General features: G+C 38.1%; 2 protein-coding genes and 1 long non-coding RNA gene across 8 annotated transcripts; all 3 read left to right on the forward strand.

Moving 5' to 3' along the window:
* Positions 1–6,111: 6,111 nt before the first annotated feature.
* LOC133721973 (uncharacterized) lies at positions 6,112–7,672 on the forward strand. 4 transcript variants are annotated; one of them, XM_062148754.1, is made up of 5 exons: positions 6,113–6,323; positions 6,479–6,592; positions 6,699–6,872; positions 7,307–7,400; positions 7,507–7,672. In XM_062148754.1, exons 1-4 carry the CDS (start codon positions 6,252–6,254, stop codon positions 7,391–7,393), a joined length of 447 nt encoding a protein of 148 aa, XP_062004738.1. In that variant the 5' UTR covers positions 6,113–6,251; the 3' UTR covers positions 7,394–7,400; positions 7,507–7,672. The 4 variants fall into 4 exon arrangements, with proteins under 4 accessions (XP_062004740.1, XP_062004738.1, XP_062004739.1 ...); XM_062148755.1 differs by having other exon boundaries at positions 7,511–7,672; XM_062148756.1 differs by having other exon boundaries at positions 6,112–6,323; positions 6,702–6,872; positions 7,307–7,672.
* Positions 7,673–14,016: 6,344 nt separating this feature from the next.
* On the forward strand, positions 14,017–16,136 carry LOC133723871 (uncharacterized). Of its 3 annotated transcripts, none has more exons than XR_009853322.1 (4): positions 14,017–14,561; positions 14,773–14,943; positions 15,168–15,276; positions 15,372–16,136. It is a non-coding gene; the product is annotated as an uncharacterized LOC133723871 (long non-coding RNA). The 3 variants fall into 3 exon arrangements; XR_009853323.1 differs by having other exon boundaries at positions 15,204–15,276; XR_009853321.1 differs by having other exon boundaries at positions 14,773–15,276.
* Positions 16,137–18,205: 2,069 nt separating this feature from the next.
* On the forward strand, positions 18,206–22,322 carry LOC133721787 (solute carrier family 40 member 2-like). Its single transcript, XM_062148512.1, has 8 exons — positions 18,206–18,670; positions 19,471–19,621; positions 19,739–19,935; positions 20,034–20,519; positions 20,826–20,997; positions 21,122–21,259; positions 21,351–21,461; positions 21,757–22,322. Exons 1-8 carry the CDS (start codon positions 18,537–18,539, stop codon positions 21,913–21,915), a joined length of 1,548 nt encoding a protein of 515 aa, XP_062004496.1. The 5' UTR covers positions 18,206–18,536; the 3' UTR covers positions 21,916–22,322.
* The last annotated feature ends 980 nt before the right edge of the window (positions 22,323–23,302 follow it).

A 23,302-nucleotide genomic window follows, 5' to 3' on the forward strand; every position in this document is an offset into this window, starting at 1 on the left:
CCTTAACCTTATTACACTACTCACAGTGCATACAATAACAGCCTACAATAGCTCAGAGATAAAGTTCATTCTATTCCTAGTTTTCGTTGAGCACAGGGACACACTTTTGATTTGAAATCTTAGGGTCAAGAACCATCATTAGTTGATAAGACACATACCGTCCCCAATTAGAATGCTCGTCCACATCATGATCATTATACATTTCTGAAACCCCAATCAAGAATGAAGGCCACATTATCAAAGAAGGGGTTCCAATCGTTGCCAATATCTTCGGAGTTGGCGGCCTATCGCCTCATAAACCTATCTAGTACTGTTAACTAAGATGATCGATCATCAATCATACAGATACGTACATTGCTGTCACCTTTCCATTAACTCGAAGTGACATATTGGTCTTGGCTCCTATTTTGTTGGGGTTCGATATATAAATCGAAAATTTTTCTCAAAATATTAGTCCTCCGTCTGTTGAGATCGATCACTCTATATATATGGATGCATATATATATTGGAGTTAGCTAGGGCTAATCCCACATGTGAGGAAAAGGGACAAAAGTGGGTTGTAAAATCTGCTCCACGATCGAGTAATTCTAGAATTCTTTCTTGGAGTATATTTTACAAAACGTTTTTGTCTCTTGTTATTATATGTGGCTATGTGTTTCCATCAAGAATATATCATTATCCGGCTACATGCATAGTTTAATTAATATATGTGAGATTGTTGTGTTTCCTGCCCGTGAACTTAGTACCACCAAGATAGCTAGTCTCACATCACAACAGAATTCAATGGCATGTACTCATCTGCCTGCTGGTCACGGCCAGTCCCCGGTGATTCAATCCGTTGATCAATTACAACTGTAAGAATGATAGCATTTGATATGGTAGTTCTCACTGTTAAGAATATATACATCCCACATGCGAAAAATGTGACCTTTCTAGTGGGTTTATAAGGATTTGGGCCACTCCATCTATTGCCAATTGGTTTTGGATGTGAACCCAAAATTACTTTATCATGGTATCAGAGCGGGTTACCCAAGTGTGCATGCCTCAAGGCCACACGGGCTCCACGTCACCCAAAGTTGTCCACTTGTATGCTTGAAAATTCACCACACGTGCGAGGGCGTGTTGAGAATATATACATCCCACATGGGAAAAATGGGACAGTGGGTTTATAAGGGTTTGGGTCACTCCATCCATTTAGTTTTGGATGTGAACCCCAAATTACTTTATCACTCACTCTAATTGATCGAAATTAAAACGGATGAAGAGTGTTGAAAAGGTTTTGCATGGATGGCTGTGGCTCCAGACTATATCTAGCTAGCAGCTACCATTTAGAAGGTATACATATATGTATCACAATGTGATCTTTGTTTCCAGACTATACTTTCTATTTTAAACGGATGCATATATCTAGTGTCTATCCAAAGTGAATGAGTGTATCTATCAAGGAAACCTAAGATTATGCATGTCATGCCATGATATGAACTCAGATCGGGCCCTATGCATGCGTGCATTAGGTTTTGTGTTTCTAAAATATTTCCTGTGAAAACCTAAGTGCCGATCTGTCTCATCATTTGTAATAAGTAGTTCGATGAGGATTTAGGTCTCATTTGGTGCTTAATTATGATTATTGGATGGATATGCTATTTCGTTGGATTGAAAGAAGTAATTATGGAGTTTAGTTTCCAACTTGTGGAAACTGAAGGGAAAACAATGGATTATAAAGGTACCTTATTATCAGCTCGATCTTTCGATCAGTAAACCTTGAAATGTATCTTGAATCTAAACTGAGTTTCTATGTCATATTCAATCTTAATTAAACACCTAAATTTTGCATTAGTTTGTTTTGTTTTGTTTTGTTTTTCAGGTGATCAAATTCTTTTGGATATAGATGATACAGATTTGTGGTTTCGTTATCGAGTCCCGCTATCTGCTCTTTTTTTTTTAACTAATCATAGGGATTAAGAGCCTAGCAACGATGGAATTCATAACCTGTTTACTGAATCACATGAAATGTTATTTAATGTATGGACCGTATGAAATACATATATATGCTTATGTAGATCAAAAATGATGAATGGGATTGTAGCACTCACTCTCTGCCTATGCGGAAGGACGCCGCCTAAAAGAAAGAAAGGCTGCTCCGCTCTGCTATGCATCGGCTCCCGTAAATAAAGCAAGCTTAATTTTTAGCTTCTCGCCCCTAGGAAAAGAAAATTCCCAGATCTCCATGATTTGAATACATTGACTGTAAGGTCAGCGTATGCAGTAAGGGATTGTGCAAAAGCCTTGATCGCGTATCACAGAACGCTGTTCATTGAAAACTACCATAGATTATGATTTTCATCTCTCTCTTCTTTCTCATTATTTTTTTGTTCCTTTTTTGTTTCAATAACAGGAATCGTGGTACTGGTTACTTGCAAATTGCAGCTAGGTTTTGCCCTCCAGTTCATTTCCAAGAGATTGGAATCTCTTGTTATGTAAGAAAAGTATGTCCAGAAAAAATAGGATGGTCACGAGACAGGTTTCCAAATTTAGTACTATTTGTATTAATATCAGTATTGTCTGATAGGACGTCCAATCATTCTTCTTAAAATGAATTCTTCCCACAATTCATCTCATGCAAAAATTAAAATATAATTAGGGTTTCTTCCAAAAGCGTGTACAGATCAGCCTATATGGCACCAGACACTCTTGATTACGATATACCCAGATTTCCAGGTATATAACTATATATATGATATTAGGTTATAGCCTGTTGTATTAGTTCTATGCTCAATGCTGCTGGACCGGTGATCAATACCACTTTAACATTAAAACCTTCTTGCATATATGTGGTTTAGAAAATTAGAAAAAATTTAAAAGGATTTTGTCTACTGTGTGACTGAAGATTAATCAAGTTCGATCCATTTCAGTCCCTGTTGGGTAATGTAAACTGAAATATTGGTCATCATTTTGTAATATTCTCCCAGTTCATATTATAGAACTAACTCATCAAATGGTGGCTAGTGCACAAGTTGTCATCAGGATTTTTAAAAATTGTAGGTGATGATTAATTTTAACTCTCTTCTTACAAACAGTAGTACTTCACTACTTTGTTGTTTGATTAGTATAATGTAATTTAGCTAGCTTTAAGTAATTAAGTAGTCAGCCTCAATTGACAGAAAGATTGAAGACCCGCTGTGGAATTTCCAAGACCAGTAGTACTAAAGCTGTCTAATTATCAGTACTGCTCAGTCACTTTATCCAGTTGTTTGTAGAAAACAACAAACCCGCATCAACTTCCTTCCGGCACTTAATCATTGCATAAGTCAAGCTATAGCTAGCTAGGGAGATGATGAACATGTGCTGCGTGCCAATTATTCTCTTCGAAGTTCGAATAAATTTGTTATGTATATTTACAGCTAGCTTAATTTAAAGTTTCTACATGCTTCGTCAAAGGCTGAGTAAACCTCATAATGAAATTAATATCATTTTGATATATTGAACAGTCAGAGCATGGTAGATCCAAAAATTCTAAAAAATAAAAGCTAAAATTGGGCAAAGAGACAAAGGACGGAGCTGGGTATGCAGGTTTTTGGTAGATTGTTTTGTTGCGATGATTAGAGAGCTAGGCAGACATGTGAGTATATACATATAGCCGGGGGTAATCGATCATTATTTGTTTGTGCAACTTGATCAGACAATAGCTACTCACCATATTGAAGCAGAAAATTGAAATATTAAATGCTTTTAACTATAAAAACATATCTTGGGAAGTTGGGTTACGTATAGTTTTCATACACCGGCCAGTACTCTTCTATCTAAGATGTTTAAATCAACTAAAGTACTAGCATCTGTAATTAGAACTCAGTATCTAAAACAAATTAGTAATGCATTGATGTTTCGAGTAGATGAGTTCGGAACATTATAAATTAGAGGCATGCATGATTGCACAAATTTCCAATGTTGGCTACTGCTCTCAACAGTGTCGATATGTACAACAACAATCCTAATTATTTCTTTTGTCATAACATATGGCGTCAATCGTATTTGGCCAATAAAAAAAAAGAATAATATTATCCTGATTTAAACCGTTTACTTTTTAAATTACACTTTAAATAATTCTTTTCTTTTACATTAGTAGTCAGTGTCGAACGATGAACGTAACTGAATGAAGGCCATATGTTGTAGCGGGCAACTCCAGGGGTTTTAGTGTTGATGTATATGTTGAGAATATATACATCCCACATGGGAAAAATGAGACATTGTTAGTGGGTTTATAAGGGTTTGAGCCACTCCATCCATTGCCAATTGGTTTTGGATGTGAACCCCAGATTACTTTATCATGGTATCAGAGCGGGTCACCCACGTGTGCTTGCCTAACGGCCACACGGGCTCCACGTCACCCAAAGTTGTCCACGTGTATGGCTTGAAAATTCGCCACACGTGCGGGGGCGTGTTGAGAATATTATACATTTCACATGGAAAAAATAGCAAATATACTAATCTTCACTTGAATGATTGAATCTCTTAATTAAAGAATTGAAGATATAGAGAGTGCATGGCACATGAAACGAGCCAAGGTTTTCTAATAGGTTTTCCTTGACTATGGATTTGTTTAAGGTGATTAAGTAAGGTTAAGTGAAACCGAGAGAGAGAGAGAGAGAGGGGGGCGTGGATGATCAGGAAGGGAATCTACACGTGATGGGATTGGGAGGGAGTAGTGTTGTGTGTTGTGGGGTGGGAGATGATGAGAGGGAGGCATCGAAAGCAGCGAAGCAAAGCGTCAAAGGTTGTTTAGCTGTCAATCCCCCTCCAAGCCAAACACTAGTTGCCTCACGGGCACTAATCTAAGCTACCCAAACAAAACACTACTCTCTCTTCACCCTTTCAGACCTTTCTTTCTCCTCACTTCTCACGCACGTATGTACGTACTCGATCTCCCTCTAATCCATCGCCCTCATCGTTTTGTCTTGTCTCGCTTCTCTTTCCCTTTCCCTTTCTCTCTCTCTCTCTCTTTCATCACTCCATTATCTGAATTTTTAACCAAAATACCCTCAATCATATACTTGATTATCCACTCAAATTAATCTATCATTCTTTCCTTTTTAATTGATGTGCAATAAATCCCTACGTGTATATTGTTGCGGAGGCTCTTTTGCTTTGTGGCTACATGAAGTACCACGTGTGTATACTTTGTCATATGAGGTGTGTTTGCACATAAACTCAAGTCCTTTGAGTAATGCCAAATAAAAATCTCCAAAAACATATAGAAATAATTGAAACAATATGTGTTCAACAAAAATTAATTAATTAATGGAAACAGAAAAGAATATTAAATTCATTAAATTGGTTTATAATAGTTCGGTTAGAAAAGCGTAAATAAATTTCAGAGGCCTAAAGTTGAATAATTTGAGCAATGCCATATTATTTGGTGAGAAAATCAGAAATTTAGTTAATTAATTTGATAGATTGACAGACATAGAGAGAGACAGATGGAAGAAGATTAGGGCATGGGGGAATAATATGTCAATAGGTGATATCGATAAAATTGAGTCAATTAATTTTTAATTATTAACGCAACCACAAATTAATGTTGATACTATGGGAATTGATTGACCAATTATGTTTTGCCAAGAAATGATCTAACAGGTTATTAGTCTAGTGGTAATTTTAAGTATGGCATATCCATGTTTATTCTAATACTACTAGGAGTTTAACTAAGTTCATCGAGCAACAACCACTATAAGTGGCCTAGTGGTTCTTGCCTAGTTGGGTGTGCTCCCCAACTTAGGTTCGAACCCCGAAGCTGTCAAAGTGGTCAGGCACTGTGCTGCAATGCACAGTTGGAGCATTTCACATGCGCCGAAAAAGTCAAAAAAAAAAAAAAAGTTCATCGAGCAACTAAACATCCTTGCTGTCATGCTGCCTTGCCATACAGAAGCTCCCGCTCTTGGCATAGTAAAAACCAATACATATATACTACGAACCATGGTACCATATGCGAATCCAATTAAACAAACATACTAGATTACTAATTAGTATGATAATTCACAATTAAACTAAGAAACAAGGTCAATTACGTAAATGAACAAGATCAAAGAGGCATTACTTAGTTTCTTGGTGGGGGAGTGAGGTTACTCATGCAAACATTCCTCTGAAACGCGCTTCAAGCCCCTCTATATAAGAAAGGATGACAGGAGAGACAAGAAAGAAGAAACAAAGAGAAAATTAGAGCAGGTACCGAGTAAAGAGGAGGTTGGATTGAAAGCATGAATTCTTCTAGGAAGCGAAAGAAAGCAGCTCTGTATGAACAACTTCGGGCTGCCACCAATTCCACTGCTGTAATTAACTGATCGATCCCATGAGCTTACGCTATCAGATTTTTATGGAAATCTGCAAAATCAAAACCTAGCTAATCGATCTATCTCATTTATAATTCTTCTATTTTCCTCTTGATATTCATCATATATTTGTTGTTGCATCTGTGATTTGACAGATGAACAAAGCTTCAATTATAGTTGATGCATCCAAATACATCCAGGAGTTGAAGCAGAAAGTGGACACACTCAACCAAGACGTTGGAACTTCGCAAAATTCATCGTCACCTGCGGTATTGCATATTTTATTACTGATAAAAGAAGCCTTAATTAATTTGTTTGCTATAAAACACCATGATATGCAGAACTCTTAATTCATTCGATTCTTAATACTTGCAGCAGGTTACTGTGGAAACCCTAGAAAGGGGTTTTCTTATTAGTGTCTTGTCAGAAAAGAACTGCCCAGGTTTGCTCGTTTCCATTCTAGAAGCCTTTGAAGACCTGGGCCTTGATGTTCTCGATGCTAGGGTTTCTTGTGCAGACAGTTTCCAACTGGAAGCGGTTGGAGGAGAAGTAAGAAATCAATACGCTAATCAGTTTTTATGTTAGCTGTAGCATATACAACAAATTCTATCATTCCCCGTAGCCCTTTGCCGCTTTGCGTATATTTTCGTTTTAGACAGGAAAGAAATTGCATACCAAAGGTTATTGGGAATATAGTGCGGCGTGCATAACTACATATTTATATTCGTATACTTTGTAAATATATATGTAGGCCGTACTACAACCATCACGTGTGATCAGTTTGTACATTGGTACGAAGTACTAACCACATGTTTGGATTCCCTATTGCAAGTACTGACATAAATATAACGAGTGGTAGGCATAACTTGGACTTCATGATCGACAACGCAAGCATTCCTTAATCCATTTCTTTGAGTTTTCTTTTAGCTACGTAAATTGAATTGAATGAAGGAACTTAATCATACTATTCTTGCTTTTTGTAGAACCAAGGAGAGGCTGATAGCATAGATGCACAGGTGGTGAAACAAGCGGTGTTGCAAGCTATTCAGAACTGGAGCCAGAGCAACTAGCAAGCTAGTGAGCAAAGATTAATTGTTCTCAGCGATGCTATCGCATACTTGTATCATCTTTCTGTTTCGCCTACTTAGCTTTTACCCCTTTCTTTCTTTCTGCTTTGTCCTAGCTAGCTAAGCTGCTGGAACTGTTCAAGTCGATCTTCTACAATAAATCAAAGCTAGCTAGACCTGAGCTGCTGAGTAGTACAAAAGTACAAATAGCTCAAGCAGACATTAGCAATGAAAGAGAACGTACTAAACTGTTGAGAAAAAATTACTACTGCTCCATTTTCATTTTTCTTGTTAATTAACATGAGGTTCCATATACAATGGCTCTTTTTTTTTTTAGCACTCTTCACTGTAGTATAGAATAATGATTAAAATGGTGCGACATAGAGATTTTAAATATTCCCATGCCACTGCAGCATATATATAGATTGTGAGTAGAATATTTTGAGAAACAGAAATAGAAAGATCCACGGATCAGAGAAAAGAAATTAGGATCCTGGTGGAGACATTATTATCTCATGGGTGTAGCAAGTGGGAAATGAACTCGTTGGCACAGCTCCTGAAGAATCCAATGAGGGGATAAAGAAAAAAGATCGACATTCATGCATAAACGGTACATGTATATGCTATATAAATAAATAAATATAGGATTAAATTTTGTTTAGTCCCTGTACTCTGCTTCCAAAATCGTTTCAGTCCCTGACATTTCAATTTAATCTATAAAGTCCCTAACCTCACAATTTCCATCCAATTAGTCCACTCCGTTAGGGTTCCGTCAAAATCTGCCGTTAAGTTGCTGACGAGGCCATCCATTTCACGCCACCTCAGTTATTTGCATGCCACATCATTGAGAAATTGTCCAATATACCCTCTTGTAGTTTCCTCCCTTCTTCTTCTTCACACCCAAAATCTGAAGCATAAGAGAATCACCACCACTACCACCATAACCACCACCGAGCTCTCTCTCCGAGCCCAACCACTACCACGAATCTCAATTCTCTTCTCCTTTCCTCCTCTGCTCACCAAAACCCAGATCCAACAGTGTTATCCCTTCTTCTGTGTTCTAAATTCTCAGATCAGTCACACATCTTCAACACCACCACATCCAATCTAACCCTGCAAGCAGCATAATCAAATTTTCGATCAAAATCCAAAATCCACCGTCACTACCACCATCGAGCTATCCACCACCAAAACCACCCTATCACCACCCCCAAACTTCAAAAACATCAATTAAGCACCAAAATCAAACATCACTCCCACCAAAATTCAAGAGTTTGTCTTCATTGAGTGCCCATACCCATACCAGATCGAATACCGTACTCAGACCTGTACCAGACCAGTTGCCGAGCTGCAGATCCGACGCTTACAAACCACCACGACGTCTTCTCCTCCCGTCATTCCTTGATCCAGACCACCGGCGGCCTTCGTATCGTCCGATGACTCAGGAACCAGACTCACGTGCCAGTACGCAGGACCCATATTTGATCTGGACACCCAGATTACCCAATCTGCTCCACCGGTCAATCAGCCCTTCACCGACCATTTTCTCCGTCGGTCTTCATCTTTTCACTAATTTCACCAGGCCAAGACTCACCTCCCATGTCTTGCTCTCTTGTCCTTTGAATCGGAATTTTACCATCTGAGCATATACCATCTAGAAGGTCACCATCTGGACTCCACACCATCAACAAACAAGGAGCACAATTCCATAACAGAGCTAGAGACAGAGCAAGAATAGAGGAAGTGAAGAGGCTCGAACCATCTCTTGGTTCCTTCACTGGGTTCTTCTCAATTTTGGGCTCATGGAGTGGCTTTGCTTTGTATTCCGAAACAGAGGTTTCTTCTTCAGTTTTGAGGTCGGATTTGATGAGAGGAAGAAGAAGAGCTAGGTGATGAGGCCGGTGTTTGGGTAAAGGAACAAGAGGAAGAAGAGATTGCAGCAAGAACCAAAAAGAGAAGAATTGAAAAAATTAAAAGGGGAAGCTAGGGTTATTCTCGATATTTCAACATCCACAACGCTTACGTGGCGCTGAGTTGGCGCTAACTTTAATGCCACGTCAGCCTACAAACGGAGCAATTGGACGGAGTGTACCGATCAGACGAAAATTGTGACGTTAGAGACTTTTCAGATTAAATGAGAATGTCAGGGACTGAAACGATTTTGGAGGCAGAGTATAGGGACTAAACAAAATTTAATCCATATATATATTAACACACAAGTATGTATGTATGTATGTATGTATGTATGTATGTATGTATGTATATTTCTAGATCATAATGCACCATAATTGACTGGCAGCCAGAGTAGACAAAGATAAGAACATAATTCTTCACATCTAACACTCACATGGTCACCAACAAAAATTCTCCCAACCAGGTCACCAGGACAATCATAAATTAGTTAACAAGAAAAGAGCAACAGTTCTGTATGTATGTATGTATGTTTGTAAGGCCATTAACGAGAGGTCAATGAGAATTCAAAGGAATAGCCTTCGATGGGCTACTGCCGAATGTATTTGAATGATTGAAACCCGAATTTCGGCCCAGACATTTGGACAGTATATAATATTATTCTTTTGCTTTTATGGGAAAGCGATAATTAATTAAAAAATTAATATTGAAGAGTACAATGACTACATTCGAAACTGAATTTTAAATTGAAAAGAACAAAAATATTACGAAATTTACATACACATCTGCAAATAGACATCAGAGTTTGATATAGTGCAAAACTAGTTTGTAAATTACACTGTCAGCTGTGTAGTGAGAAATGCAATCGATGGTCTAGGGTGACTCATAATTCTAAGGTAGCAAAAGACTGTAGAAATAGAATTAAAACTAGGAAGTCTTCCCACCTAAGAGAGTTCGAAGTCAGTCAACGGTATCAAAATATGGCCACATTAACGGACGAACTTTCACGAACATTAACCATATATCCAAGTTCCTATCCAATAACCAAGTAATAGGGAATTCATATTCATTCACAAATGTTAGCATTGAAGCCACCCTCAAATATAAGGGTCAAGTTATAATGTAGTGGGGTTTTAGAATAAGGGATATCGTACCCAAAAGATTGGTAAATCTCACTCTAGTTAGGGAAGACCTAGAGGAAAACTAGAAAGAATATGCAAATATACAATCACAAACAAAGGCTCACAAGTGAACCCAAGTTCATGGTGATCGAGTATGTATAAGATGGTGTGTAGTGATTTGATTTGATGTTGGGAATAGTTTCGATTCAAATTGAAACAAATAGAGCAAGTAAAGTAAACTAAGCTACGCAAGTTGTTATCAAATGGATGAGAGCTAGAAATTAGGTTGTCCACCATAGCCTCTCTTGCATGCATTGATGATCTAACTAAAAGTGATGCAATCTCAAATACCGAATTACCCTCTTAGCATCGGGGTAAGAGTACTAAGGCCTAAACTCTTTTGATTTTATCAATTCCAACTAGGTAAGTCTAGAATTAACTACCTAAGAACAAATCTTATTACCGGGTAAGTTTCAATTCATTGTTTCTAGATGCATATAGATTAGAGTTTAGGTATTCAAGCAAGCAAACCAATCCTAGGTCTATGTGATTTTAACTCACTACCTTAACAGGTGATTAATCTCAAAACACTAATCATGAGATGACAAATATATTATACTTAAATTAATCAAATTTAAATATAAACATTCACGTTTTGATTTAGCATGTGAATGTGGTAATGGAAAATTGCATCAAACATAGTATTCACATTAATATCATACAAGACTGGTTAGAGCTTTCAACCCTAGCGCCAACAAATTCACTACTCACTCATAACAAGATAAACAAACTTCAACATTTTAAGATACATAAAGACTAAAGAATTAGGGAGTAAAGAGTGACTATTGGTGATGCCAAAAGTGGTGGTGGAGATAGGTCTCCAAGCTTATGAGGTGATGGATCGATGTCTCCTTCTCCTTGCTCCAAGCTCTTAATGATGTGGGAATGGTGAAACCGTGAAGGTAAGAGTAGCTAGTGATGATTTGTGGTGATGGAGGGTTACAAAAAGTGTGGTGGTGTTGTAGAGAGAAAAAGGGATATCTTGGTGAGATGTAGATTATGAATGGAGTCAAGAATGATGAAGATAAGGTCCTTCAGTCCTTGGCCTCTCTTTGATCAGCTATATGTATGTCCATTTGGTCCCAAAATGTGTAAGAGATGCTTTTACACCCTTGCCTCCCAAATTTTCCTAAATTTGCAAGGTGACAAAATGACAATGTGTAGGGAGATGTTTGAATTTTAAATGGTGAAAAATTTCCATAACCATGGTCCTCCTTGGCTGGACAAAGGGTCATCCATGACTAGCGGCTCATTGAAAATTATCACTAGAAAAGTCAATTTGTAATTTTCTTCCAAATTCCATGTCTTCTTCTCCTAACTTTAAATCTCCACATTTGAAGGCCCAATAATTTTGTTTAACAAAACCCCAATGCAAAGTTGGAAACATAGAGGCGAGAGAGATTTTTTAGGTGGTTGTGGGGATGAGGCCAATCCCTCATTTGCTCATCCGGGCCGTAGTGCCTTAGAGCAAGTTCACTCGTTGGGTCAATAGGTCAGGGTCACTAGCTAGGTCACTGGATCACTGGGTCAAGACACTGCTCATTGTCACTGGACATGTGTTTCCACATGTTCTGTTTCTTGACTGGTCAGTTACTGTTCATTGAATATTCTATTAATTTATTTATTATAAATGAGAAATATATGATCTAAATAAATAGTAGTAATGAATATTTTAGAAAACCTACCAAGTAATATTTATGTAGAATAAAAAGAAAAAGAAAAAGAAAAATCACCGTATGTTTTTCACAAATTATTTTGGTTTATGCATTATAAATTATTTTGTGTTGTTAAATTAATTTATTCAGCAGTCATGCAATCATATTATATATTTATATATGAAAAATTCACATATGTGCTAGCTAAAATATTTGTAAGACGAGAAGATGCTAGCTCCAAAAAACTCGGCCGGTCTTGGGTCTAGGTTTTTGTGAATTCCTCCTCGTCCGGCGGCGCTCATGACCGACATCGGTCCGCCTCGTCGCTAATGGGTTGCTATCGGACGGGTGTTTGAACACCATATGCCTGAAAAATCTCTTGGGATGTGGTTTGGCTAGATGGTCTGACGATAAGCACCGGATGAAGTCTTGGGCGCGGTGGGCGGCGGTGCAACTCGGGTCGCGCTTCGTCCGAGCACCTCCAAGATTGAAGACATGATGGCGGGGTGCTGGATCGGCTGCATCTTGGGAGGCTGGGTTCGAAGCAGCGTGGCTCAGTTGGGCTTCGTCGTGGGTTGTGGTGGTGCGGTCCGGCGTGGGATTGAAGCGGCGAGGTCGGCGTTGGATCGGTGGTGAGGTCTGGCGTTGGATTGAGGAGGCGAGGTCAGGCGGTGGGTTGCAGCGCCGAAGTCAGGCAACGGGGTGCGGTGGCCGACGACCAGTGAGCCTAATGATAGACTTTGGGCTTGGGTCAAGCCATTTGTTGGGCCTGAGTTGGATCTTCCCTTGGGGCTTTGGGCTGCTATTTTTAGGCTTGGTTTTTGGACCTAGGCCTTATTTTTCAGTTTAGTCTTTGGTTACAATAATTCCCTATTTTTTTAGGGAGCTATGTCTCTTGGTTTAGTGAGCGTCATTGAGTCTAATTTACTCTGCTTATTTACTATGCAGTAGTCAATAGTCTATAGGCTTCTTTTATGAGCATGGAACCGTCAAATGATTAGACCTAATCTATGTATCACTGTGCTGCTACCACAAACTCTTTATCTACCCCATGATGGTAGAGGGAGGATATGTAATGGCCATTTCTGGCTTTAGATGAATGATAGTCGCCCTATTTGGGTTTGTTCAAAAAATTAATTTATTCATTGCTTTATTATTATTATTTTTTCTTAAACTGTTAATGCATGATAATATATAAAATTGGAAGGAAAAAACAAAACTAGCTTGACTTTATAGATAGTTTAAGTTTAAAGAAAGTAAAAACAGTAATGTTAAAGTTCATGTTGGAGCAGTTGGCCATGAAATGTGCATGCATTCATGGTGACTGGGTTTCGATCCCTCACTGCAGCATTTTTGCAAAAATATTGCTGGCATCTCAGTTGCAATCCAACGGCTGGCATTGCATCTGCACTCCATCACTACATGACGGGACCCACGTTCGGGCTTGGGCCAGCGTGGCAATTGGGTCAGTTCCTGGGTCTTCTTGGCCTGGGTCTGTAGCTGTACTGATCAGATCGATGCATCCCTTTCAGTTTTTATCTTTGAATTAAAAAAAGTAGGCTTCTACTAGTTGTGAAGATTGAATTACCTCGGAGGAAGAGAGAGAGCGAGAGAGATCCACTGTAGAGAAATGAAATCTTGCTGGCCGGGGAACGACTCTAGTCACCGAAACAGTACGTACGTACTAGTGTACTACACCATCTTACCGACCACTCATCACAGTAATCGATTGCCGTTTACTTAACTCTGAAAAGATTCTTTGCAAACAGTCTTCCAAACCACTCCTCACATTCATCGACTCCCATTCACTGAACTCTGAAAAGATTCTATTATTCTATGCTAACAGTCCCGTACTCGGTACTCCACCTTTAAACCACACTCAAATTACTCCGCCGGCCAACGTACTACTCCTTTGTCAGACCGAGCTCGTCTAGTCCACTTTTATACAGCTAAGCTCTGCACGAACCTCGAGATGATCGAGCTCCCCAGCCTCGATCACCTCCTTTAAAATCACCGTGTCTGTCACACACAACTTGAAACCCCTAACCATGCATGTCTGTAATATTAGTTCAGGCTTTGCTTTTGCCCATGTGACCCAAGTTTTGGTTTTTGTTTAGCCTGTCTGTGTTTTCTGTAGCATCGATTCCTCATTCATTACCCCAAAAAAAAAAAAAAAAAAACCTTTGTCAACTGTGTTCAGACTTCAGAACTCTCTTAGTTCTCTCCACCACCATGACCACCAACACCACCGAAAAAGAGTCGACTGCAACAAATCCCGACGATAACAATGATGAAGTCATCATCTGGGGTTTGGGCGGACTTGGAAATTATGAAGGTCGAATGGTACGTTTAACCTTGTGTTCCTTTCAAATGGGAGGCTTGGGAATGAGTTATGTCTACACCGTTGGCTCGAAACTGCCATATGTAAGAAAACAGTTTTAGTAGCAACGTATCCTCATATTTTAGGTTCGGGTTCGTAGAAGTAAAGCTCTGATAAGGATAAGCATAAATCAGTTGTCTAAACAATACTCATCAATCAGAATCTCTCATGTCTCTTCCTTAAACAAACTATGGTTAACACAGAACCTAGAAATAGTATGGCAACAAAGATTTATCATGTGTTCTTTTTGTTCAGATCTCTTGCATCTCTTGCCTCCGACTGGCCACCTGAGTGATAAGGTTGGTGACCTTGGAAGCCTCACTGTCATGCAAGATAGTGTACTTACAACTTGCGCGGAGGCCCAATACCAGAGAGAACCAGTGCACTTCGGCTCTGGTCAGGCATGTCAAAGCCCCTGTGCATCTGGTAAGTGTCTCTCTCTGAATTGGTTGATTGGGTTTTGGGTTGTGCGTGTTTTAATTTTGGGTGGTGTTTATTTGTTTGACTTTTGTTGAAGATAGGATATTTGGGTTGTGGTTGACTTTTGTTGGGTTTTGGAGATCTGGGTGATTGGGATACTTTGAGCTGGTTTTGATTGTCTTTCATGGTTTTGATTTTGGGTTTTCTTTGTTGTGGCTGAATTGGCTCAGTTGAGTAAGTAATTAGCTTTTTGGGATATTTTGAAGATTCGATTTCTCAGTTCTCCCGCGACAAATGCACATATGAAATTCAGCAATCCAAATCCCAAATTCTCTTCTGGTAAGGCATGGTATTCAATTTCTCACGTTGCTATTTCTTATGAGTTTTTCATGAAGCTTGGATGCCTTTTTAGTTTACTGATTTTATTCCCTCAGTTACACGCAGATCTGGCGAAGAAGAAGATGGCCTTAAAATCAGCATCTTATAATTACCTCAGCTAATTGTTCATGGATCTTAGATACACAGGTGAAGGCCTCTGTGACTGTTGAACGTGTCGATTGACGCAGTCGGAAAGATCACCTAAGGTTTACAAGCAATAAACCTAGAACAAAGTTTCTAGAGTCCACCAGAGATAAAAGAGATAATTCTCAATTTGATTGATAATATGATAAAAGATAGGTTCTGCAGCCGTTTAAGGTTGCATATATATGAGAAAAGAAACCCTAGGGCGACTAACAATAAAACCCTAAAGCCCACGGGTAAAAATAAAACAAATCCAAAACAAACTAGGAAATTGAAAATTCTGAAAAACAGTAAATTGCAGTTTTGAGACCTTAAACGACCCCGAAAACCCGAAAAAGCCCACACGTCATGGCATAGCGACGAGTTTTGTTCCTGGCGCGATTCCCTTTCCGGAAAGCTATGGCACAATCGAATCGGACACCGAATTCCAAAGTTACAATAGTAACTTTGGTTTTCCTCCTTTTGCACGATCGAGCTGCTCTTCAATTCGGACTGCCATCCGTTCTACATCAATTCGCATCCCTCTTAGATTGATTTGCTAATCTTACTGGCATTGTCTTGTAGGAATTCATAACATGCAAACAAAGACGGAATCTCTACATAACTCAAGTGAACGTGGCATTGGCAACGCTAGTATTATGTACAAACCAAAAATTCATAGCTCTATCGTGTGAATTATGTAATAGTATTAAATTATTAGTTCTCACAGAATTTTTTGATCTGTGTTTGCTATATTTTCTAGTAGTAGTGTTGATTGTTGGACTATATTTTTCTTTTTCTTTTCTGAATCATATTAATTGTTGTGCAATTAGGTCTAGATCCATTTTGAGCACTCTTACTACTGTTTAGATTACAAGTTATATTTGTTTGTTTTTTGTAAATCAAATTTAATTGTAGTAACTTGAGCCACAATTTCATAAGACGTTAATACAATAGGGACTCGCGGGGAAGATGGTTAGCCAAAACCAGTGGAAATGGCCGACTTTAACCTAGTCACCAAGGATTTGAGGTCTCTAACAGTCTAACTCATGCGACTCTAAAGTTTTAGTTTTAAAGAAAATATGGTGAAAGAGATTAATGATGGCTAATTGGCTGGACGAGAAATTAGACACACAACTGACGCAAGAGAAGTAGAATGGCTCACGGTAACATTTGATCAACAATTGCAATTATCATAGTCCTATTTTGGTCTGCTGGAAAGGGATCAAGGATTTCTATGTTCTAATATGCTCTTGTTTAGCATCTAGTTAAATTTAGTAATTTACTGCTTGATCTTCATGTGGTGTTTCAATACTGGATTGTTTTGTTGATCATAAAGTCACCTAAAGAAACGAAACTAAAGGGGCCGGGCTTCGATCGGTCCTTTTTAAGTATCATAAACTATTACTGTGACAATTGTTTGATCTTACAATTTGTTTCACTCCAGCTTAAAGATTCCATTACAAAATTAACATCCTGCTTATTGCCAAAACAAAATAATTAAGCATGGGACTTGCCTCTACCAACAGACTAGCTACAGAGGCCATGCTGCAGCTGTTGCTAGTGGTATTTTACTTTTTTCAAGCATGACATCGCATACTGACAAAAGATCTAATAATCTATTCACTGAAAGAACCTTGCGCCTCTAATTACTCGCAAAACTACAAAACGTTTAGGTAAACCCTATTGAAAAGTCTATATTTATTGTTAAGCAGACAAACCATTTAATAACTTAGAAGTTAATCTAAACATTTTCCCTGGATTCTTATATTAAGACTTTGTCAGTTTGTCCTGTATCAGCTAGCGTGCATCTTTGACCTTTTAAGCTGTTTCGAAGAAGATGCAAAGCATATACTAATAATATGATTAAGTGACTCATCCCATCTCATTCTATTCATTTTGTGTTTTTTGACCGGATCGATCATTTAGAGTATTTGTCAATGTAAAATGTATTCTCAACACATACGTATTATTCAATTAAATATAATTTAAAGAGCTCTTACATATGTTATGATCATATATGATAACTATTTTGAGTATAATTTTGAATTCTCTTATTTGCCCTCGAGGAGAGCCCTAACTATATATCTGGTTGTATATAGGAACGGAAATTAGATGATCCGATTGAGTACCCTTCACACTCCCTAGATAAATTAGCTAGTTGTTGTTTAGTGATCAGAGATATGGTTTGGGGAGATTAAACTTGTACACGCTAATACACTATAGCACACGGTCTGTGTCTTAGATTTCAAGCATCGTGTATTTTGAGATTTTAAATCTTGAGAATGCATCCAATTTTTTTTTTTTCATGCTTGGTAAATGCATTTAGAATATATTGATATATACCTAACAAATATGAAACATTTTCTTACAACTTATATGAGAGGCTCGTTTGTTTAATTGTTTAGGGTTCAACACTCAAAATTGTAACACAAAATTATACTCCAAATAGTTATCATATGATCATAACATATGTAAGAGCTCTTTAAATTATATTTAATTGAATAATACGTATGTGTTGAGAATACATTTTACATTGACAAATACTCTAAATGATCGATCTGGTCAAAAAACACAAAATGAATAGATTGAGATGGGATGAGTCACTTAATCATATTAGTATATGCTTTGCCTTCGAATCAGAGTAACATGAGTCGAGGGCAAATGTGATGAATTCTCTTATTTGCCCTTGATTCATATTACATGGCATCACGTGGCCAAATATGAATTGTAGCTAGCTAGGGCTCTCCTCTGAGACGCACGGGGTGGAGACCCAGTTTTGTAATCAATCTGTTCCTAATAGATCCAAATAGATGAAAAACTAACATGGATTCTCCCCAAATAACAACAAAAGTCGATCAGCAATATCTTTGTTATATTTCTACTAGCTGCAGTCTTCAATTTCGCACCACGTAACAAACAATACTATTCACTTATATAGATGATGATGATGATGCTGTCTATATATATATTCAATAACGATTATGGTACTCATCATTGTCATCATCATTAAGGAATAAGGGTGCTCTGCCATTGCTGGTGTTCATCATCAACAAGCTCTATAAGGTTCAGGCACAGAGGAGTTAGAAGCTGACATAATGAAGCAGGAGGAAGAGCGCCTTCTAGCCCATGTACAAGAATACCCTTCTGATCATTCTCAATACGATCCTCTTCCTTCAATTCTTGTCAAATATCTTTACATAGGCCACTTTTTGGCCAGATGGGGTGCCAGGTTCTCCTTGAATTCTTTCTTTTCTCTTTCACTAGTTTTCAGTATCTTGTGTTAGAGGCTCTCTCCCCAACTATAAATTGGACTTGCATCAATACATTAGAGCATGTAAACATTTTGAAAACAATTTTCTGTCTTCTTCTTCTTTTTTTTTTTTTTTTTTTTTTAAATATCTCTTATTAGTATGCTGAAAATATTGTTAAAGTTAAACAACTACTACTAAAATCAGTAAATCAAATTACGTTGAAGACTGTGAACATGTTAAACTATTTATATATTGTGTTGTGAAATCGATTGTCTATCGATGAGATGCCTTTGAGGAACAAATGAGTGAGCAAGTTTGGATTTTAATAAAATGTATGATCCCTTTCCTTCTTCTATATGTATAGGCAGATATTATGCAGATGGTAGCAGTAATAAGTTTCCTACAGATCAACCTAGCTAGTAGGCTATTTGCATGAGTTTAATCATCTGTTTGAAAAACGTAAAATCGGACATCTATGTGTGTTTGTGCTCCCTTCATGTCAAATTGATTCTATGATCATTATTCTTCTGCTATATATGCTCTGGTGGCAGTAACAAGTTTCCTACTGATCAACCAATTAGGCGAGTCACAAGAGTCTAGTCCTATGTTCAAGAAACTTAAAATTGGATCTATATGTGTCTTTGTGCCCTCTTCATGTCAAAAGTGAATACAATTTTTCTAGATGTTAAGATCATTAATTCCACTAGGGGCTACTTGTTTTTCAAAATTCCATTGGTTGGATTTAATTTCTATTGAACCTACCCTGATTATTTTGCAGAATGTGGGAATTCTCTGTTGGTTTATACATGATAAATGTATGGCCAGACTCTCTACTCTTTGCTGCTACATATGGTGTGGTGGAATCAGCCTCTACTGCGCTTTTTGGACCTTTGGTCGGACGGTGGGTGGATAGATTCTCATATGTAAAGGTAGGGTTATGGAAGTAAACTTATATCAAAATACAGCTGAGAGGACAAAAGAATTGCTTATATTTATATATGCATCATGTTTACATCTGAGTATCTTACGACTCTATATATGGACAGATTCTTCGAGTTTGGTTAGTAACACAAAATCTCTCTTTTATGATTGCCGGAGCCACCGTGATGGCGTTACTGATCTACCCAGATCTAAAGCTCACGAATTTCAATGCATTTGTTTTACTTATCATATTAACCAACATCTCTGGAGCTCTTGGAGTTCTCTCCACTCTTGCTGGTACCATCTTAGTTGAAAGAGACTGGTAACTTCCGACTTTAATAAACATATATATTACCTCTTGAAGTGGGATAGTATGAAATTGTATTATGTTATACTAAAATACAAATATTCTTGGTGCAGGGTTGTGGTGATATCAGAAGGGCATTCTCCAGAAGTACTAACAAACATGAATTCGGTCATTAGGCGTATTGATCTTTTCTCCAAGCTATGTGCTCCGGTGGTAACCGGCTTCATCATCAGCTTTGTATCACTAAAAGCTTCTGCTTTAACTTTAGCACTCTGGAATACTATATCTGTTTGGCTGGAATACTGGCTATTCATTTCTGTGTATAATGGGATTCCGGCTTTAGGCGAAAGCAGCCAAAGGAAGATATCAAGACCTTCTCAGAGTGATCTTGAAGGCACAGGCACATCTACTTCTCAAGAGAGGAGCAGCTTGCTTTTTAAAGATGAAAATGATCCAGAATTCGCAGAGGAAAGCTGGATTACTGGGGTTATTAAAACGGTATCAAGGATCCCTTATGTTAGTGCTTGGAGTGTGTATTTGCAGCAAGATGTTGTACTCCCTGGAGTATCTCTGGCTTTGTTATATTTCACTGTACTCAGGTAACCACCTTCAACATGTTATATTCTTTTGTAAGATGATCTGATATGTGATGTTTCCTATTGAACCGCACATTTAAATATGATTCTACGCCAACCAACAATCTGGATTTGAGTCTGGTAACATACTAGACAAACTGTCTACCAAAAGAGAAGTTTTCACATATCAACAATGATTGCTACCTTTACTTGGTTCCACATGGTATTATTCTATAAACTGTAAATACAGCTCCACTAGTATATTGACAACTTTCCCCTAGTGGTTTCGGCTTCATATTTTAAGGCTCGTACTGAATCTTGTTACTTCAGCTTTGGAACATTGATGACAGCTACCTTGGAATGGGAAGGCATACCTGCATACACCATTGGGATAGCTCGTGGAATAAGCGCTGCAATTGGAATTACTGCAACAATTGTTTATCCCATCTTGCAATCTCATATCTTAACACTTAGAACCGGACTCTGGTCTATCTGGTCTCAGGTAAAAAACCTTGGAGATTTCAAATGCTAATCTTTTAAGTCATTCTAGATGGCTAATTGGACCTCAAGGATGTTACCTACTAATTGACCCTCAAATTTCTGGTGCTTATGTTTTTTCAATGTAGTGGACCTTCCTCCTATTATGTGTTGCTTCAATATGGATCCATAAGAGAATTTGGTCAGCATATATGCTAATGGCAGGAGTGGCTACTTCTCGGCTTGGGTTGTGGATGTTTGATTTGGCTGTCATCCAACAAATGCAGGTAACAGAGCAGAACAATGTATCTCATACATCTTCAAATTTTTCTTAATCTTGCAACTATAATGACTTTTCCCCTTTCTCATTTTGGACAGGATCATGTTCCTGAATCAGATCGTTGTGTAGTGGGAGGTGTTCAAAACTCCCTTCAGTCCAGCATGGATTTGATGGGCTATGTCATGGGAATAATCATATCTAATCCACAGGTAATCATGTGTAGCATTCACTATCCACTTCATTTATAGTTTTTAGTGAAATTTACTAGTAGTCTGATCACTAGAGCATCAGTCAATCTATTGGTTAAGGGCACCTCAGAGCCTTTCGTATAAGCCAAGTGCCTAAAGACAGAACTTTTATCAATTTCTTCAAATTTATCTGATTCTATTTGATCTGCACCTTGTCATGAGTGAGTGCGTTGTACTGTTAATCTGTTATCTGTTCTCAGGTTCTGAAGTTTATTAACTCATAATGTTGTTCGCATTGTTACTTATAAATGTTCAGGAATTCTGGAAGTTGACTGTGGTCTCGTTTGCCGTGGCAACATTGGCTGCATTGCTCTATACCCTGCACCTGTACCGCGTCCGAAAGCACCTCCTTCACTTGGAGAAATTAACCGCCTTTCTGAAATGCTTCACCAGTTCACAATCTGAAAATTCATAATGGTTGGGCCTCCATTTCGCTCCTCATTTGAAAATTCATAATCTGCAGTGTTGTTCATATGTGGTGCAACGCAAGTTATGTAACTTCAAAGCTGGGACTCCATCATGCTTCTTTGATATGTATATTAAATTTGATTAGTAATTGTAGTCGGATACATTTAAGCTTTGGAAGGAAAATTTGCAAACCATACATTGTCACCAGATGTGGTGGTATCTTTTGAAGGTATTGGTGTGAAATTCCACCCTCAACTGGGCATCTAAATCCCTTCTTATGAGAGTAAATTTATCTATTGGTTATGAAACTACAGTACCACACACTATATCAAGATCTTTTTGTAAAACTGTTTATCCCTTTGACGTTTCAAATTGCTAAAGTCGGGGAAATATTAACATGTTGGATAAACCCTACACCTTTGCCCTTCCTAAACGTTATTGAAATCTTGGTTAAGTACTAGCCAATGCATTTAATGATGAATATTTTTATCTGATGATTTTCTTACGTATCAGCTATAGCCTTCTTCTTTGACCTCTCAAGCTGGTTGGATACACTAATCTAGATCACGTGATTACTTGACTGCATCTCATCTGAACTGTTTTCGGGTTTTTCTACCGGACCGCCCCCCCCAGTATTTGCCAATATAAAATGTATATTCTCAACTTAGACAATAACGTGCATGTAAGATGAGCTAAAGCACTTTCAGTTATCTAATCCCCAGGTTTAGCATTCACTATCTGCCCCATCTATTGTGAGATTTACTAATGGTCCGATCATTTGAATATTAGTCAAGCTATTATTGGTCAAGGGAAAACGTTGAAACTAGCCTTGTGAAAACTAGCATTTCTTTCTGCCCCGCGTATAATTTGTTGTTCAGGAATTCTGGAAACTGATTTTGGGATCATTGTTGTATTACTTGTATACCCTGGCCTTTACTGCGTCCGAAATTAAGTACCGTCTTCACTTTGAGAAATTACCCCTCTTTCACTTTGGTGCAAGTGCACGGCGGTGCTCTGAATAATCTCTCCTCTTTCTCTCGTATCAAAAAAAAAAAAAAAAAAAAAAAACCTCTTTCTCAACTTCACCAGTTCACGATCTGCAAATTCATAGAAGGTTGGGCCTCTATTTCGCACTTCATTGACACTCTGTAATGTAAGCTCACTTTTAAGTTGGGCCTCCATCCTGCTCCCATGTTTCATATGGATATTAATTAAACTTGATTAGTAACTGTATACAGATGCATTTAGGCTCTGCAAATTATCTACATCTATTGTCAGCTCCTATCAAATGTGCATTTATCAATGTTATGTGGATGCATCAACAGGGCCGGTCTTACACACACATAACCACTATGTAGTGCCGGCCCTGGCTATAGGCCGAATAGGCCTATGCT

This window comes from Rosa rugosa, chromosome 7 (assembly GCF_958449725.1).
Source record: "Rosa rugosa chromosome 7, drRosRugo1.1, whole genome shotgun sequence".
NCBI lineage: Eukaryota > Viridiplantae > Streptophyta > Magnoliopsida > Rosales > Rosaceae > Rosa > Rosa rugosa.

What these genes read in the sequence shown, in the direction of transcription:
- LOC133721973 (XM_062148754.1), top strand. Translation starts at nt 6,252, where the DNA reads ATGAATTCTTCTAGGAAGCGAAAGAAAGCAGCTCTGTATGAACAACTT. An exon ending in CTGCCACCAATTCCACTGCT is followed by an intron (nt 6,324 to 6,478) that starts GTAATTAACTGA and finishes GTGATTTGACAG; the next exon opens with ATGAACAAAGCTTCAATTAT. An exon ending in TGGAAGCGGTTGGAGGAGAA is followed by an intron (nt 6,873 to 7,306) that starts GTAAGAAATCAA and finishes TGCTTTTTGTAG; the next exon opens with AACCAAGGAGAGGCTGATAG.
- LOC133721787 (XM_062148512.1), top strand. Translation starts at nt 18,537, where the DNA reads ATGAAGCAGGAGGAAGAGCGCCTTCTAGCCCATGTACAAGAATACCCT. An exon ending in ATCTTAGTTGAAAGAGACTG is followed by an intron (nt 19,936 to 20,033) that starts GTAACTTCCGAC and finishes TTCTTGGTGCAG; the next exon opens with GGTTGTGGTGATATCAGAAG. An exon ending in TCTGGTCTATCTGGTCTCAG is followed by an intron (nt 20,998 to 21,121) that starts GTAAAAAACCTT and finishes TTTTCAATGTAG; the next exon opens with TGGACCTTCCTCCTATTATG.